The 20,808-nt window shown below is 32.3% G+C and overlaps 1 protein-coding gene across 1 annotated transcript in view; it reads right to left on the bottom strand.

Moving 5' to 3' along the window:
• The window catches only part of ABCA13 (ATP binding cassette subfamily A member 13), a 504,928-nt gene that overhangs the window by 119,662 nt on the left and 364,458 nt on the right, over nt 1-20,808 (bottom strand). The window contains exons 53-55 of the mRNA XM_031957225.1: nt 13,489-13,742; nt 8,507-8,699; nt 887-996 (exon numbers count right to left, since the gene is read on the bottom strand). Of these exons, the coding sequence (XP_031813085.1) occupies nt 887-996; nt 8,507-8,699; nt 13,489-13,742 (557 nt within the window). The remainder of the gene's footprint in view (nt 1-886; nt 997-8,506; nt 8,700-13,488; nt 13,743-20,808) is intronic.

The following is a 20,808-nucleotide window of genomic DNA, read 5'->3' on the forward strand; positions in this document are numbered from 1 at the left end:
AGAGATTAGAGAGTATTTAATAATTTATTTAAAAGGGAGAGATTTACTGGGACCAAATGGATCCATGGTTTGGTCCCAGAGTTGAATGAGACTATCATCTTCAAGAATCCAGCAAACAATGTGAGTTCTCAATGACTTTATACACATGGCTCAGACTCAGGGGGTAGACTGAAGCAGGGGCGGAGTCAGGGTGCTGAGAGTGGAAATGGGACTCTAACAGGGTGGGGTGAGCCTCTGAAGATGGGATGACATAAGAGATGGGATGACCTAAAGGGGGAGGAACACCAGAGATGGGGAGAGGCATCTTGATAAGATGGTATCTGATATTCTGATTCTGATAATCTAAAACATTAGATCTTTTATCCTTATGAAATATTCTGATAAAGAGGGAGGGATTGTTTTGCAGGACTGAGCTTTGAGCTGACAATTATAAACTGAAGCAGAACAATTAGGGAAACTGAGTCAGGACTGGGTCAGGATAATTAGGGAAACTGAGTCAGGACAATAAAAGAGAACTGTGGCATAACTGTGGCATAACATAATGATTTGTAAAAGAACATTTCCTCTGTTCTTTCCCACAATACTACTCAAGCACCTTGCCCATGGCAGGCTTGAGGAAATAATATTAACTAACTTAATACATTCAAGTTTGAAAGCTCATTCCCTCCCCCACCAAGACTTGAAAATGAAAAGAAAGAAAGAAAGAAAAAAAGAAAGAAAGAAAGAGTAAATTCAAAAAAAAAAAAAAAAAAAAAAAAAAAAAAAAAAAAAAAAGCCCTTCCTAGACTCCAGTTCAAAGGACCAAGGAACAGTTAGGGCTTTTCTAATCTTGGCCATTAGCAGTTTTTGAACAATTAAATTTAGGGGGGAAAACATCTTTATTTACCCTCCTGGATTCCTGATGGCAGCATATCCGGAAGATGGAGTGATATCACCAGTCAGCATTTTGAAAGTTGTACTTTTCCCAGCTCCATTCACTCCCAATAGACCAAAACACTAACCAAAGAAGTAGAAAAGAAGAAAAGAAAAATAATCAAAACAGTTGTCAATAACATTTATTTTCACCTAAATTTATACTGAATGATTGGCTCTGGGCCATGGAAGGGACCACGGAAGTCATTAAACTGAACTTTTTGATTCACAGATAGAAAACTGTAGCCTATGGAGGTTAAGGGAAGTTTCCAAGGTCACATAAGCAATGTGTCAGAGGCATAATTTGAACCCGAGTCCCTTGACTCCAAAAAATATTACTCTTTTAACTACATTACACCGCTCCCTCTAACTTCTTCATTTTATAGATGAGAAAACGCAGACCTATGGAGTTTAAATGATTTACCTCTGGTCAAAAAACATATGTGATAAAAGTGGTTTTAAATATCTTCTGATATTTGCACAATACAAAGAACTTATTTGACACAAATCCATATCTTACTATCACCATCCATAATATCTGTGATATCAAAGATTTTGAAGAAAAATTGTAAGACTGTTATAAACAAAAATGTAAATAAATAAAGTCTACCAGGAGAAAGAAAGAATTATATATATATATATATATATATATATATATATATATATATATATATTATATCATATTATATTGTAGTGTTCTCTTCTTTTCTAAAATATGATGGTTCTTTGGGAGCAGATTTCTCAGGGGGCTTCTGGGAGCAGCCTTCATTTAAGTTCAATCACTAATCACCCCAAATGCAGCCAGGTGGTAAAAGTTCAAATCTTTTATTGTCTCTTCCAAAATAGCCCAATTAGCTCTCTTTGGTTCCGAGAGTTCTCATTGCTAGTCCTTTGCCTTTGCCTCTGCCTCTGCCTCTAGCTCATCTCCAACTCCTGGCTTCTCAGTCTCTCAACTGAATTCTGGCTCTGTCAGTCTCCCCAATTGACTGACTTCAAGCTTTCAATCTCTTCAACTGAACTGACTGACTGAAGCTCTAAGAGTTTCTTATATATGATCTCTTAAAGGTGTGAACCCAAGGTTGACTTCTCCTCTGAGAGTGGGATTATGGGAGGTATAACTTGTGAACTCTTAATGTGTGAGCTCTAATGTGCAAACTCTCTTAAAGGTGTGAGCTCTAATGTGTGAACCAATGACATAAGCATTGTTTCTATCAACTCTAATGAGTTAACACCTTGTTTCAAGTTCTGGTTCATAAAATTATATATTATATATTATATATATAATTGCTGATAATTGGATTCCTGCTTGAGATATTCACACAGAAGAAAACTTCAAACAGCTTCTATTTCCATTAGCATTTGGCAAAATGTATTAATTACTACTCCAATACCGTTAGTATGTTAGCATAACATTATATACAGTGATGGCAAGATGCAAACTTGTGATAAATAAAATCTTTCTCATGATTTGGCAGTTTGACATTTCCTATGCAGAGCTCATCATAAAGCTACTAAGAAAAATAACCAAGGATATTACTTATAACATTATAGATTTGATTTTTTGGTCATCTAGATCTAACCTCCTCACTTTACAAATGAGAAAACTGAAACTAGGATGTTGTGGTTTGCCAATAGATACACAACCAAAGACATAGGGGAATCTTAATTTCTTCCTATAAGAGAGAAAGTGCTATATGTGACAAAAGGATGAAGGGGATGACAATGTTTAAAGCTAAGTAATTGCTCTAAGGCTCTTTCATTCAAGGAAGAAGATGGATAATCTCCAAAGGAAGAAGCTTCTTGTATTCCTAGGAATAATGATGTGGATTAACAGGTTCCATCAGAAGACAAGTTATCCAGTAATAATAGGAAGAAGAAGTGGAGGCTGGTCATTCTCTGACAAGCAATACAAAGCAGTTATTTGTCAAGTTGACACAAACAATAGAAAGAGCTATTGACATGTATTCAGTACTTGGCAGAGAGCCTGAAACTTGTCAAACTTTATCTGATAATTCATATAGGGACAAGTAATACTGGCAGAAAAAAAAAAGAGATAGCAAAGCTAGGAATTTTGAAATCCTCAGGGGAAAAAAATGAAAGCCTTGGGAAGACAGTTGGTATTATCCTTATTGTCACTGACTGAAGACAGGAGTTTTGAAATAGTTTGAGGAGTGAGGAGTAACAAATAAAATAGTTTGAGGAGTGAGGATGCAGTTAAAAAATATGTGTCTGAAAATGGGATTTTTATTGTGTGGACCATGATTTTAATATGGGGTTATATGTTTTTGGCCAAGAATGGAATGAGGATCAAAAATATTTGTTTGAAATATCTTAAATCTTATTAAGATGGTTTAAAACTGAAAAGAGTATGATAAGTAGAAAGCTATGCAATTTTAGATACAATAAAAAGAAGTAAATTAAATATAGAAGGAATTACTAGTATTCAAAGGAAATAATATACAGGCAAAAGAGATGATGAAACAACTACTTGTCTACAAAAAATCTTCAGAGAACATGTTTAAACAAATACACAAAATATGAGTGACATTCAGGGTTAACTAGACATCTTAATTCAAGGAGACAAATTTTACTTCACAATTATCACTGAGATCATTTAGAATGTGATTCATATCAGTGATAAAGTTATGGAAGAATATACTTTATTCAAAAGAACAGAAAGAATAAAAGAATCCAAAGAAATAAAAATTAACATTCAAAAGATGTAATGTGAAAATATAAGAAAATTGAGCAAGTTTATATATATATATATATATATATATATATATATATATATATATACTATGGGCATGCTTCAAATAAGTTTCAGATGCTGGATTTTAACATAGCCTTCATCAATTAACTAGAAAAAAACAGAATTCAAATATGGTGGAGCCACTGTTGGGATCACACAGAATTTAGCAAAACCTTCATTAAATGACTGTATGTCTTAGAACTACATATTAAAGAGCAAAATAACTAGGATTCAACCAGCAAAGTCATGCCAAGCAAAGTTAAGCATAATCCCAGAACAGAAAAAAACTGAGCATTTAATTGTTCTCCAGATTAGGTGTTTTTCTTGTGAGCTACCTAACATTCTCTTCTACTTTTTAGATCTTTATATTTTGTTGCATCATTTCTTGGTCTTTTATAAACTTCATTGGCTTTCCCTTGCCCAGTTCTAGTTTTCAAGAATCATTTTCTTCCTTAAGATTCTATTTCTCCTTTTCCAGTTGTTTGACTTTCTTTTCATAATCTTTTTTTTCCCTTGGATTAGTCTTATTTTTCAGTATTTTTTCAATTTTTCTCATTTTATTTTTAAAATCATTTTTGAGTTTTTTAAATTCTTTTTGAGTAGGTGACCATTTAAAGTTCTAGTTCAAGATTAGATCGTTTTTTGGGTTTTTTTCTCCTTTCAGTTTCTTCCTGTGAAAATGAATCCAAGTCTTCTCTATTCACACAATAACTTTCTGTGGTTGGGTTCTCTCTCCTTTGAGGATTCTTTTTATTTATAGCAGATTGTTAATTTCTATTCCTGAGCTATATGAGAACCTCTGGCTCATTGCTTCTGCACTCACCAAGAGAGGTTCTTTCTCTCCTAGAGGTACTTCTAGCAGAGCAGGTCCTATTGTTTCTTATCAACAGAGGTTCCATCTATCTTTCCTGATACTGACTTCCAGTTTCCCATACTACCTGGGAAGTGAAAATTCCAGTCATTAGGAATGAGTCTACCTCCCAATTGCAGGGTTAATGCTTGTTTTTCAGTGGCACTAGCCTAGAAGTGTTTACATTTCATTGGTGCCAAAACCAGATCCTGGTATCTTTCTTTGGGATCTTCTCCAGTTGCTCCAGGAAGACCATCATTCTTTGCCAATGCATATTTATTTTAAATTGCTCTATATTTGTTCATTGGCACAGTTTTCTCTTGTTTGTGAGGGAAATCTAGAGAGTTTAGAATTTTCTGATCTACTCCCCCATCTTCTACTTCTTTTTCTTCTTCTAGTTTTTGTATCTCTATGTATAATAAAGATATTTTGGAAAAGGTTCAATGAAGGCCGAAAAAACATCAGAGAGTTTTGTGAGTATTTAGCAGACCATCTGGATAAAATAAATAATTTAGGAGTGTAGAAAATAAATATGTCAAAGAATCATGTAGTGATGGTGTAGATCAGAACTCAATTATCCAGAAATCTCCTGGAGCTCTCTCTGCCAAAAATTGAGTATATTTTTTTTTCACTTTTCTTAGTGATAATTTTCAAAACCTGAAGAGATCAAATATATCCCACTTCAATTACTCATGGGAAAATAAATTAATCTTTCCTGGTTTTACCTGACTATAAAAAGTGGGGGAACAGGGGCTAATAATAATAACAGCCACAAAAACACATATTGATATAACCTAAGGGGGAAATGACTAGCCTTTATTTGAATTTGTGATAGAGAAGAAGAATATTGGCAAAAGTCTACCAGCTACATTATATTTTTTTAAATTATGTTTTGGTGGAATAGAACAAGATGATCCCATAAGTATAACATGAAAATGATAAAATCTCAGAATGAATTGAGGTAATGATTTATAATAAGGATGAATTTTTAAAAGGTTTATTTTTTAAGCTATATGAGAAACAAAAGGAACATCATAAAAGCTATTGAAATGCTGCTCTGGTTAGATGAGAAGATGATCAAAACCAACATGGAGAAGGCACAACAACTTAACCCCTATTTTAATTGTTTTCTCTGTTCAAGAAAATAACATTTAGACTAGGAAAAACTCATAAAAATGGTCCATAAAGCCGAAATTAGACAGAAATGAGGAATCATTAAGACAACAACTAGTAATTGAATTCAAGTCAGTAGGGTTAAACAGACTTCATACATTCCTTTGTGGTCACTCTATTGCTAATGCTACTACTCATGGACCAAACCCATGTGGCTCTGGCTCTTAGATTTTTGTAGAAAGCAGAGCTTAAGCTGCTGAGTCACCTAATGACAAGTTCTTTTTATTCATAAACAAAGAAGACATGAATGAATAAAAAATATAAGTACAAATAAATCAATAAACATCAGTTATTTAATAGATAAATGAAGAAATAAATTAATAAATAAATGAATAGACAAATGAATACATGAATAAAACAATGTCAATGAATAAACAAAAATAGGTACACAGATAAAAATAAGGAAACCTGTATTGCTTATAATCAGTCACTTGCACCAACACAAAAATCAAAAGTTTTTGTTTATTTTTCTTTTTTTTTTTGATTCAACAGATTTCTGATATATTTCCTCCATTTCAGAAAACTCTACTCATTTTTAGAGATATAGATTGAATTCAGCCTTCTCCATAAAACTTTGACATCTTTGAACTGAAACTATAGTATGAGGGAATCTTTAGGCAATTAATCATAATATTTCAAAAGACCTTCTACTTTGTGTTTGTAGCTCTTCTCCCCAAACATATAGTGAGTTTATTAGTATTATAATTATTCTCTCATGAAACCTAAGACTGGGTTTAGCATGGAATAAGAAGTCAAATGTAGTTTGACTAATTGATCAGTTGGTAATGAATATATCATTTTAAAAGAATTCTTTTTCTAAGGAAAGCAATAAAACTCCATTAAAAAAAAAAAAAAGTGTTGGAATCTTTACAAAGTGTTAAGCCATTGGAGTTGATTTGATCTTAGAAAGAGATATTTTGGGCCAGAACTTGAAACAAGGTACTAGGTGGAACTGATAGAAACAATGCTTGTGTTCACACCTCTAGAGAGCTCATAAGTATCTAAGTACTCAATGGAGTTCCCACGTTTGGGAGGATGCAGGGCTTAGTAGGGCTTAGTCCGAATTCACACCTCCCTTAGGGTCAGAGAACACTCTGGGAGATAACCCAGAATCCCTCTTCCTCCAGAAGACGGAGTTAACCTTTGGGAGATCACATATATAGGGAGCTTTTGAAGCCTGAGCTTAGTTCTTCTTGTGGGACTGACTGGAGGTACTTACTTGAATTAATTACTTGAGGAGTTACTAGAAACTCTGGGAACTTGAGAGTTTTACTTGGAGTCGGAGAGAGCTCTTGAAAGCCTACAAGCCCTATCTTTGAGGCAAGAGAGATTCATCATATCTTCTACCTTGGTGCTGGCTGAAGGCTGAAGAAAGCAGAGGCAGAAGCCAAGGACAAAGCTGCAAGAGCTCTTATAGCTCAAGCAGAGAGATAGGCCTCAACTAACCAGGCTAATTTGGAAGGAGAAATAAACGTTTGCATTTTTACCAGCTGGCTGCATTTTGGAGTAATTATTTATTTCAACTGAGACTAAGGCTGCCTCCAGAAAACCTTCACAAAAAAGCTTTGAGAAATGAATTCCATCTTCTAGGTCTCTTATCACCTTTTCTGCAAAATACAGGGGAAAAAAATCTTTAAGTACCATATCTTCAAGAATCCAGTAAGCCCATGGCTAAAAGTATATATCAGATTTTATAATAGCTTTTTTACAAAAACTAACTTCAAGTATTCCTCTTTTGCTTGATCTTTATAACATTACAATTGGAGAGAAATATACTGTCTTTTTATAAAGGAATAGAAAAAATGATAAAACAATATGACTAAATTCATATAATTGACCACTGGAAGAACTAGGATCCTAAGATAATGTGAAGTAATTAAATCTTTTGCAGAATGTAAGCTTCTTAGAGGAAAAAAAAATTTGGCCTTTTTAGTACCAATGCTTAACAGAATGCTTTAAATACAATAGATATTTATTGTTGAATAGAATTTTCTTTATTGTCATTTTTGTTTTCCATTGTTAGATGATTTTCCTCTGTACACCTAGGTATCACTTTAGGTTAGTGACTTAATTTTTATGCTTTGCATTTCTCATAGATAAAATAGGATATAAATTATACTTCCCACTTTAAAAGTATGTTGTAGCCATTAGCTGGATAATGTCTACTTGGTGCTTTGAATTCCTAAGGAGAACAGAAATAAATGCAAGGTATTTTCATTTTTAGCCATCATTAAGAGCAATTATTTTCAGAACTGATTTTCCTTTACATATGCAATTTAAGAGAAAATCAGGAGCAATTTATGCTACTTTTGTCAGCTTTGATTAAACATTTCAGCTAGATTTAGCATCATATTTATGAAAACATCTCCCAGTTAGTATTATAGTATGTGAAATACCTTTACCTTCCTCATCTCATTTGACTACATATATTTAATTGGGCATTTAAAGAGTATTAAATTCCAACTAAGAGTTGGAAGCTGTTTCCTTAATTCATCTAATCCATAAAATATTCCTACTCAATCAAAAAAAAAATCTGTTTCATAACCTAAACAATCATTAAGACTCTAATGCCACACGTATTTTTAAAAACCCAAGCAAGTCATGAGAGTAAATGAACAGTATCAATCCTGAAAAAATGTATTCACTATGTAAACTCTCTTTGAGTCCACTACTGTTCACTTCCCAGAACTTACTCCCATTGAAAGGTCCCTTTGAGATGTGATTTCCAACTCTCTGAACATAATATTATCTATCTGAGCAATTGCTTATGATTGTACAATCTTGATCCCAAATGAGGCTGAAAATAGGATCTATTTTACCTCGCCTCTTGGTATTCCCAAGGTAATATCATTTACAGCAGTGGTCCTTTTGCCAAAACTTTGGTAACTTTTTCGGAGACTCCGAAGGACAAGAATGTCATTGTTTGTTTTTCCAGTCCAAATTCGCATTTGCTCCTCTTTAACATCCATATCTTCAGAAGGACTGACTGAACCAAGAATGACTGGGTGAATCCTGGAAATGGAAAGTGAATATGAATTCAGAAAGTTTAATTATATGAGGATGTATTCTCAGTGATATGAAAAGCAAAACTTTTTAAAGCAAAATGACATTTTTCAATTCTCTGCACAAAATTCATTGCTACATGGCCCATCTGCACCACCATACTAACTAATAATGACATGCAAGGCCCCAACTTCATTTGTTAAAATAAAAGAAAACCCATTAACCTTTATAATTAGAACTTGAATGAACTGACACCAGACTAAAGCTATTTTTCAACTGGATGAATAATTATTAAAATCATTTTAGAGTACTAAATCAAAATGTGAAAGAAATACTTAATAATTGTGTTTGTTATAGATTATAGGATCATAGATTCAGAACCAGAAGGGAACTTAAAGGTCACTAAGTCCAACCTTCTCATTTTACATATATATAAAGTGAGTCCCAGATAAGTTAAGTGGTTTGCCCAGGTCACACAACTCAAGTCAACATTCAAATTTGGTTCTTCCCAATTCCAAGTAAGGGCTCTTATTGACTATAATATGTAGTTTCTCTACATACCTAAATGATAATGTTCTATACATATTAATTGTACAGATAGATAGACAGATAGATAAAGATCATAGATATAGATGAGGATATAGATGAAGATGGTACAGATAACCGTGTCCCAAAAATCTTAATGCAATTAGCAGGGTGTATATATGTTTGGGAGGAGGGCAGGGATGGAAGGAGAGTGTTAGGAGTGTTTTGTTTTGTGTTTTTTATAGAAACTTTAATAAGCATTAAATTTAATTGAGATTTTTGGGACATCCTTTATATAGTTTCATTTCATTTACGTTTCAATCAATTCATTGCAAATGATTATACTTTTAAAAATCTTTCGTATTAACAAATTTCATTTTGTATGACTCTGTAGCCTTTTTAGCATGGTCAGGATCATTAAAAAAAAAAAAAACAAAATAATGGACCATTTCCTCATTAGTATTTCCAAAAAGTTATACAATCTATACTTCATTTTTTAATGATTGTTCTGTACTAGACCATTTCTTTTCCTACAATATTCTGCTAATCCATCCCTTTCTCTATATATGTAAAAGTTTTAACTAAAAGATTATCTTGCAGAAGCATTATGGTACAGTGGATAGAGATTTGAACTTGGAGAAAGGTAAATCTGAATTTGAATCCTGTCTCATCTTATTAGCTATGTAATATCAGACAGGAGACATTTCTCATCTTCATTTCCCCAGTTGTAAAACAAGGATAATTCTCCTTGTACCTACATCACAGGGTTATTGTGAAGAAAATGCCTTCCAAAAATGTTTAAGCTCTTATCATCTTACCTCACCCATGTTATTTGCTGTTTCCTTCATGTGGTCTTCCATAATGTAATGTATCCTTCCTAAATAATCTATCTTTATATTGCCCAAAGTAAATCATCTATGTCCATATTGCCTCCTTTTACATCAGTTTTCTTGTTTTTTTTTTTTTCTTATGGATTATAATTGATACACACAAAAATATCTGACTAAAGTTTTTAAAGCTTCCACCAGGAATTCCCAATTTTCTCTTAAGGGACCTCATGATTGTTTTGTTCCTAGAAATTTGAGCAACGTAGTAGAGGAACTAGAGGAAATCCTAAAAAGTTACCATTTTTCTGTTCCAGACTCTTCCCAAATGACCTAATTGTCAACACTATGTATCAAACTTCTAATTATTCTTCTTCCTTATGTTGACTTTTATTTAAATAGAATACATTAAGCTATATGTCAAAAGGATCAAAAAGGCATGCAGAGGGGATCTTAGACATTTTTTCTGTCTACATTTACACTTCCTCAAGGGAAGAGTATGGACCTTATTAAACTTTAATTTTCCCCCCTTTGAAACTGCTTTAGCAGTCAAAAATATAAAAAGTTCATGCATGAATCAGTATGGGTATTCCCTCAACCAATGTCTTTCATGACCTCTCTGACTAACCAGATGGTATTTGAAATTTATTATTATAAAAAACCAAAGCAAAAATAAATGCATGACTCTAAGCTAACCTGATACTGATCCTCTTGTAATAGCTCAGGCTCATCTTTGTTTAGCTACTCATCTGTTCCATCACCATGTACATAAGAAGAAAATGCTTCCTTCTCCTGCTCTATTATTTAATCTCAAAAGTCACTTGCCTTAACTTGTGTGAAAAATCATATTTTTATAATACTGAAGCCATTGTTTCTCTTTTTTTCAAAATATGTGGAACATATATGTTACAACTAACTAATCCCTGGAGATTACGATTAGTGGAGAATAGGCACATATATATCAATTCTATTTTGGTAAATCAAGGTAGAGGATTTAACATGTAAACTTATCTGATCCCATCCACATAAACCTTCAGAAATTTTTGCTTTAGAGTTTAGTCCATTCAAACTTCTCCATATACCTTCTAAATTACTATAAGGTCATGTAAGCATTCATTAAATTCTTTTTTTTCTTAATTTATTGAAGAAGGGCAACAAGCTATAAGAATTTATTATCTCTTCTATAAATTAAATTCTTAATTGTAGACTCTTTTTGGTCCTCTCAAATATTTTTAATAGACAATGAACTTTATGCATAGGAAACTAGATTACTTTGTACTGGGTGAGGATGTGTAATCCACATTGTATCTAAATACTGACAATGCTTGGTGAATATTTAAGTATTATTGCTAAAAATAAAATTTATATTATTTCAATTTTCACTTATACTAATATTTCAATATATCATTAGTTCGTAATTTCATTTATGATGTACCTATATAGATCACAACTCATTTATAACATAAAATTGGAGTTGCCTGGGACTCTTAGGAAATATCCTAAGATATTTATTATCCAAGAATTTATTTGGATTATTGATTTTGTTTGTTCAGTCAGTAAGTGTCATAGGTGGAATCTATACTCATATCTTCCTGATTCTAAGTCTACCTTGCCATATTCTACCATGATGCCAGACTTGTTAAAAGCTCCAAATTTATGTTGATAATATAACTCAAAGGAAATCTTAGTCTGAGGTTCTCTTCAAAGAGACTACTTCCTCAAAACAACAAAATCTCATTTACACTATAGTTGAAGTTATATACTTTTACCAAAGACAGAAATCTCATATCTTAATGACAGAATCTCCTTCAGAGATCCTCAGACTTGCCACATGACTGCTGAAAGATGGGATCAATATGAGGGAGAGAGCCTAGTTGACTGTGCTTTTAACATCTAAGTAATGTTTTCTCTTTCTAGAATACCTACTCTTGTATTCTTTTCAGTTTCTGTTCTCATTTCCCCATAAATTCTTCAAGATCAAAGGATTGAACATTTTAGAGATAACACAGACAGGCAAAAATGTTACCTGCTTGTAGACTGCATTAGAGAGGCAAAGCTTCCAGGAATGGGGAAATGATAGACATCCTGTTTACTGTTATTGTTAGACCTTGATTGGAGTACTGTATTCAGTTCTGGGTATCATAATTTAAGAAAGATATTGATAAGAAAGAAAAAATTTCTAGAAGAGCACAACTGAGACATTGAAGGGCCTTAAATCTTTGTCATGTGAGGAACTACTTGTAAGACCTTTACACATACTATGAAGAAGAGAAGCTTCAGGAGGGACATGATGCTGACTAAAGTTTTTGAAAGACTGTCATATGGGGTTGAGGGGACTTGTTCTTATTTGTTCCAGTGCTAAAAACCAAGATAAATGGGTAAAAATTTTAAGTAGGCTCATTTTGAATTGTCTAGAAAAAATCCTGACAATTGGAATTTTCCAAAGTGGAATAGCTTGCCTTAAGAGATAGTGTTCCTCCTTCTTTGGAGGACTTTCAAGTAGAGACTACATGCCCTTTTTTCAAGTTTAGTATAGTAATCATTCCTTTCATGTATAAGTTGGATGAGATGATTACCAAATTTCCTTCTATCTTTCAGAATTCTATGACTCTAAAGTAAAGGGAACTCACTTATTATTCAGATGAAATCACTGATGCTCAAAAGAGAATACATTTAGTAGTGCAAGAAATCTTTATTTTGCTCCATGTATCTCAAGGGTATTAGTCCATACATAATCTTTCCCTCTTCAACACATAACCACCTCCTTTTCTAGTTACACACATTACTTCTTTAACTTTCTCTCCTAGACATGAATGCTAGTGATTTTGTTATTACTACCTATTACCCTGATTGTTATAAGGATCAAATGAGATAATATAATAAAAGTATTTTGCAAACCTTAAAGCCCTATATAAATTTTAGTTGTTACTTATATCTTCCTAAGTCCTACTTATATTGCAAAGAAAGAAAATATTGTATTTTTGCTAAAAGGAAAAAATATATGAAGTATAGTTGGTTGAATTCCTGTGCATACTACTGCCTCCAAAGGTTGATGGAAACAAAATTAAACAACATAAATAATGTTGTTATGCATGCCATCCACTATGTGTATGATGTGTCATCCACTAAATTCATTTTAGATGCTACAAGTACAACCAATGTTCAAGTTCAAGTATTTCAAAGCAACAAATAGATTAAAAGTCAATTATGTAATTAGAGAGATTCTCTCAGAGGTTCCAGACCTTATCTTTTCAAGTTTTCTTTCCCAGCCTCAGTGACTTATACTGACATAAAAATAGAAAATTGCAAAGCTTTGACTCATTAGAGCTCTATGTAATAATGCTCAAATAATTTCTTATCTTCCAGCTTTCAGGAGAATGTTATCTTCCTCTCCTATTCCAGGAAGTGGGAATGGGTTCCCTGAAAAATAAACTCTAAGGAAAACATACCTTGGTTTCTGAAGCAAGTCCCAATGTAGCAGGATTCTCAAAAGGAGAAAAGTTGTTCCTTGAAGAGTCATTGCCACGTAGATCCAACCCAAGAAATTCATTTCAAAAGGACTCACATAGGAATCAATGCCAAAGTTGTGGGTTAGATCAAACTTAATCTGATTATAGCAGAGTTCTATCAAACCTTGGCCCAGGCAAAACTGAGGGAAAATGGTAAAGACCCACTTGAGGACATTGTAGATATTCTGCAAATTCTGTAAGATAAAGGAGAAGAGAGACCATTAAATACTTACACATAGAGCGATCACTACCACTCTAAATAGTTACATTTCTCCATAAATTTCTTATTGCTAATCAGAAGAGTTTCAGGGTTAAAAGGGAATTCAGAAGTCCTCTATCTAGTCCAAGCTGATGTACACCAAAACATAATGTAACTTTCTACAGAAGAGCTATATGTATCCTTGTACAAAACCAACATGTAGCTCCACTATATTGAAAGGCAAAAATAAGAAACTAATTAAAAGAAAATACGGCATAAAAGAAAGAATGCTGCATTTTGAGTGATAAAAGGCCTGAGTTCAAACTGTGTTTCTGACATTTTATAGCTGTATTATCATTTTGCATCTCAGTTCCTTCATCTGTAAAATGGAAATAAATTATTGCAAGAATTACTTTAATTTTGAATGACTAAAACTAACTACCTATATTGAATTGCTTGCATTCTTAATGGGGGTAGAGAGGGAAGAATTTTTTAAAAGAATTTTGAACTCGAAATTTTAAAGAAAAGAATATTTTAAATTATTTTTATGTGTAACTGGGGAAAATAATCATATTAAATAGAAAATAATTACACTATATAATGAATAGAAAGCAATTTGTAAACTTTGTACAGTATTTAAATATCAGCTTGTAATCATTAAATCCATTTAAAAAAAAAAGACCATTTATGGATAAGTTCAAAAGGAAGAAATCCTGAATTTTAGCACAGAATAATAAGATCTGTAGCAGCTAATGCTGAAAATCAGGTTCAATATAATTTTAACTGGATTTTCCAGGAATGTTGCATTTCTCACCAGACATGGTGAATGTAGTTGTTTTGTGCATTTTTTTTTTTGTTAGAAAAGAAAACTAATTAGAGATGGTAGGGGATGTAAAGAGAGTATATTTGGAAATAACTACAATATAAAAAAAAGGTATCATCCCATTTGATAAATGGTCAAAGGATACGAACAGACAATTTTCAGATGTTGAGATTTAAACCATCTATAATCATATAAAAAATGCTCTAAATTACTATTGATTAGAGAAATGCAAATTAAAACAACATATACCACCTCATACCTCTCAGATTGGCTAAGATGACAGGAAAAGATAATGATAAATGTTGGAGGGGATGTGAGAAAACTGGGACACTAATTATTGTGAAATAATGAAATCATCAATCATTCTTCAGAGCAATTTGAAACTATGTCCAAAATGCTATAACACTGTGCTACCTTTTGATCGAGCAGTACTGTATCCCAAGGAAATTATAAAGAAGAGAAAAGGACCCCCATGTGCAAAAATCTTTGTAGCAGCTCTTTTGGGGGTAGCAAATGAATAGATGCCCATCAGTAGGGGAATGGTTTAATAAGTTATGGTATATGAAGATAATAGAATATTAATGTTCTATAAAAATGATGAACAAGCTGATTTTAGAAAGGCCCAGAAAGACTTATATGAACAGATGCTGAGCAAAACATGTAGACCCAGGAAAAATTGTATACAATAACAGCAAGAATGTGTGATGATCATCTGTGAAAAACTTGGTTGTTCTCAGTAGTTCATTTATCCAAGGCAATCTCAATAGACTTTGGATATAAAATGTCATCTGCATGCAGAAAAAGGACTATGGACATTGAATGTAAATCAACACCTGCTATATTCACTTCTTCTTCTGCCTTTTTTTTTTCTCCCCCATGTTTTTTCCCTTTTATTCTGATTTTTCTGTCCCAAAATGATTCATAAAGAAATGTATATTTTAAAAGTTAATATACATGTGTAACCATAAAAAATAAAGCAATAAAGAAAAAGGGACTAATAAAATTTTGTTTTATTTAAATAGATTGTTCCACAGATTCAACATTTTGCACAATGAAATAATATAGCTAAGTGAATAATATCTGTCTTTATTCTTTTCTTCCTCCTTACCTCTTTTTGCTTCCTTGACTTTGCCTTTGTATAAGGTATTCATTTTGTATGAGTGAAAAAAATAATAACAAATAATATATAAACCTATCCTTGCCCTCAAGGAGATTATAGTCTAGTAAGATTTCTAAAGTATGTACTCTTCATCAATATTACACAAATTACAATGTAAAAATTGTTATCTTGTAAGACTAGAGCTGTGATTTATTATTTTTTCCATATTCTTACAATCGTCCCATCCTAACCATTTTAATAGAAAAAATATCAGCATAATTAACTATATCAAAAACAGACACAACAAAAGCCATGTGATCACTTCAAAAATGCAGAAAAATCCTTTGACAGAATATAATACTCATTTCTAATTTTAAAAACAGCACTAGAGGGGCAGCTAGTTGGTGTAGTAGATAAAGCACCAGCCCTGAAGTCAGGAGGACCTGAGTTCAAATCAGGCCTCAGACACTTAAAACTCCCTGGCTGTGTGACTCTGGGCAAGTCACTTAAATCCAATTGTCTCAGCAAAAATAAATAAATAATAGCACCAGAAAGCATAGTAATAAATGGGGGCATTACTTAAAATGAAAAGTAGTTGGTTATTATATTTTGTTCTCAAAGACAACCAAAATGACATCATTATTCTGTGGTGCCATGTCTCTGACTAATCAGACAAAAATGATCTTGGAAGACTCTAGCTCAGATTGAGTACAAATAGTGCACATGAAAATTTAAAGTGGAGATGACTCCAAAGTTGTACATCTCACATTTCTTTTGAACTCTTGTATCTAGGTCCTACATAAAGCACAATGCCTTCTTTGAGTTGCCATCTCTGCACCAGAATTTGAATGCTTGGCAGTTTAGCTCAAGAAAGGACTTAGATACACCAAAAATAACTGTAGACTATATAAAATTCTTAGGAGTTTACTTTTCACAACAAACCCATTAACTGTATGAATGTAATTACAAAACACTTTTCACACAATTAAAGCCAGATCTGCACAACTGGAAAAAATATCAATTTTTTATTTGTAGACTAAGTTAATATGATGAAAATTATGATCCTATTTTAATTAATTTGCCTGATTAATGAGATACCATCAAACTACCAAAAATTTATAGAGCTGGAAAAAATAAGAAAATTTATCTAGAAGACAAAAAGGTTAAGAATATCAAAAGAATCAATGAAAAAAGTAAAGAAAGTTGAGTTAACAATATCAGATTACAAACTATATTTCAATATTGTAATTATCAGAACAATCTAGTACTAAGAAATAGAGTGGTGGATAAAGGGAATGGATTAGATATAGTATACATAGTAAATGAACATAACAATCAAGATCCAAACTTTTGGGAGAAGAACTCACTATTTGACAAAAATCGCTGGGAAAATTAGGCATGCTGGAAGAAATTAGGTGTAGATCAACATCTTATACCACATAACAATGTAAGGTGAAAATGAGTAAATGATTTAGCCATGAAAGGGAATATTCAAATAGTTTTTCTGTCAGAAGTATTGATAAGGAAAGAATTTATGACCAAACAAGCAACACAGAATGTAAAATGGTTAATTTTGAATCCATTAAATTTTTGCAAGAACAGAAACAATACAGTCAAGATAAGGAGGAAAACAAAGCAGGGAAGGGAATTTTACAGCAAGTTACTCTGATAAAGGCATCATTTCTCAAATGTTAATGGGTCAAATATCTAAGGACTTGTGACTTGTGAGTCAGTCCCCAAATGAAAAATTATCAAAGAAAAGAAACAGGCAGCTTTCAGATAAATTATTCAAAGTTACATATAGTCATATTTTTAAAATGTTCTAAATTACTTTGATTAGAGAAAAGCAAATTAAAACAACTCTGTGATGCTATCACATACCTAGCAGCTGGACTAACATGTTGGAAAATGAAAAGGAAGGGAGAGAGGGAGGAAGGAAGGAAAGAAGGATAAAAGAACAAAACAAAGAAAGAGGAAGATACCAATATGTACAAAAATATACCTAGCAGCTATTTTTGTGATGACAAAAGTTTAAATGGAAGAGTTACTCATCAACTGGGGAATAGTTTAACAAGATATGGTATAAGGTTGTGACGGATTGTACTAAAATAATGAGCATATTCTTGTTTGTCTTTTGTCCTCAAAGAGAACTAATGAGCAGAATAATTACAGAAAAACTTGAAAAGACTTACTTGCACTAATGTAAAAGGAATAAAGAAAAAGTAGAACATGTAAACAGTAACAGCAATATTGTTTGCTGATCAGCTGTGAATGACTTAGATCTTCTCAGCAACAATGACTTAAAATAGTTATGAAGACTCATAGTGAAAAATGCTATCTACTTCTAGAGAAAAAAGATTGAGTCAAAAAGTAGAATGAAACATACTTTTTTAAAAAGTTTTTTTTTAATCTTTCTTGGGGGTTTTTTGTCTTTTTTTTCACAACATGACTGATAGAAATATATTTTGCATGATTGCACATATAGGTTACTTTATAAAGTTGCTTGCCATCTCAGAATTGGGAAGATAAAGAAAAAAGTAGAGAATGGAAATTCAATTAAAAATATAAAAATAATTTTCAAAAAAGAAGTTCACTAGAAGAACAATATTAAGGCAAAGAGATTTTGAGTTTCATTTTAGAAATGTACTTGAGATGTACAATATCAGTTGAATATGGTAGCTCTCTGGGACTGTTAGACTGGAGTTTAGAAAATATATCAGGTCTAGAAATGGATATTGAAGAATCATTTACATAAAGATAGTTGGAACAATGAGAGGAGAGATAACAAAAGGGAAGCATATGGATGAAAAAGAGCAGAAACTTAGGGAATGTTTGCACTTAAGAGTACAAAGGAGTAAGGAGAACAAACTAAAAATCAGAAAAGTTAACATTAAATGAGTCAGCAAACCAGACTAGAATTTCATCAGTGTCATTTGGAGTTAACGTAATTCATGCAAACAAGGAAAAAGTGATTTTTTAAAAACCCTCCTAAAGTCATTTCAAGCTCTAGGAAAGCATCGGTCATTAAGTACTATATGAACACTATACAATCTGAAGGAAAGTTAGAACCATACTTTTTATTCATATTCCTTCTTGATTTTACTTAATCATTATTCTCAAAATTTTTAAAAATGGGTTTCTCTAATTAAATAGTAAATTGGTTTAATACGTATTATGATTCATTGCACTATATATACTGAGACAAAAATAAAAGAACAGACTTTGAATTATCAAAGGAATATAATTAGTAGAGAAATGATTAAAATGTACTCTTTGTTCATGTTCAAAAGAGGTACAATAAACCTTGTGAATACTATTGAAGCTCAACACCATTTTTTTTTTTTCTGGTAAATTGTAGAAATATTTGTTATTATGAGTTTTCATGTGAATCATCTTCTTTGTGAGACATACAATGTATAAGTAAAATTAAGTAAATGAAAATAGTATGATTATTATTGAAAAACAAAACATACAATATTTATACAAATAAATGAAAATGGTTAAGGACATTTATTACTCTGCTATAATGACTTATTGGTCTGAATAGGGTATATAATGTCTGAGATAGCATTTTTTTTCACAAACACTCAAGGTACAATCAAACTAACCATTCATTACCTATAGATATTAGAACAAATACAACTATAATTTATATTTAATTGTGAAATATTCATTATTGGTAAAGATTTGTTAGGTCCTTTAATTTTTTTTTCAATTTCATTGTCAATTGTCATAACTGTCAACTATTTTTATATGTTAATTTGACACTGTGGTTGAGCTATATATTTTGAACCTTTGGGGACCGAACTAAGAAAATCTTTATCCCTTTATAACCAAACAGGTAATTATTTTTAATAAGTGGTGAGAGAAAAATATCTACCAGTAAATTAACTTCTGATAATGACTATCTCCTCCGTGAGATTTTCCACCCCATGGAAACACTAGCTATTACTACACCTTACAATTACTATCATTATTACTATTACTACTACCCCTACTCATTCTTCTCTTCCTCTTCCTACTCTTCCTCCTACAACTACTATTTTTCGTATTCCTACTTCTACTATTGCTGCTGCTGTTGTTGCTTCTCCTCTCTCATCCCCCTACATTTTTAGGTATTCCTACTAAGAAAGAATAAGACATATAAAAAGTGAATAATATTTAGGGCTCACAGAAGGTACAAAGAACATATCTTTTGTCCATTTTAAAGGATCCATTTTGTATCTAAATGCTAAAAGCTGTTCTGTATCAAAAAGTCTCCAGGTTGAGTTACAGCTCAAGTAGCTATTTTCAGTCAGCTGAAGCAATGATTGTCCCTGGACTTTCATGTTTTAAAAAAAAATGAAATCAGAAAGGTCAATGAAAAATAGAAAACCTAGCAGTTTACTTCAGAAGGAAGTTCAAAGGAAAAGGGTGTGGCTCTAGAGACAAAATATTATAGCAAGAAAATTTTGTTCCAACAGAAAGGTTTTCCTGATTAATACTAACTCCTGAAAGCTCAAAGGGGAAACTAGGGATACTGCTATCATATGGCTTTCACAAAGTAAAGAATACAAAGGCACTTCTGACTAAATTATACATATAGGGTACTATTTATATGCAGACTCTTATTAACTTAGCAATGGGCAACAAACTATCCATTTGTAACTTGGCTTGTCTAGAACATATTTTCCATAAAAGCAGTGCTATAAATGGTAGTTAGATCCTTGGTTATGATCATTCTAGAATAGTTAATTCACATTGTATCTTAAGTATAGCATCAGCCATTTGAATCTCTGTATCATTTTAGATCTTATGAGAATGAACAGTCTGTTCAGAATTTCAACTATTCTTCCCCTGGCTTGTCACTGGGCAATCTCCCTTACTTCACACAACCACGTTGGAAACTTTGGTAGTGATTTATATTCATAGTATTCATCATGATTGTTTACAAATAATTTCGCATATATCTCAATTAAGCTGAATAGGCAAACTTATTCAGCAAGTAATAAAACATTAATTCCATTTTATCAGGTAGAGAGGCTACATATATACAGTATAAGTATATACAGGTAGAGAGCTAAGTATAAGTATAAACAGGTAGAAAGGTGAGAATGCTGACCACAATGATATGGATTCAAGTCCTGTTTCTTATGCACA

Source organism: Sarcophilus harrisii, chromosome 1, assembly GCF_902635505.1.
Source record: "Sarcophilus harrisii chromosome 1, mSarHar1.11, whole genome shotgun sequence".
Lineage (NCBI taxonomy): Eukaryota > Metazoa > Chordata > Mammalia > Dasyuromorphia > Dasyuridae > Sarcophilus > Sarcophilus harrisii.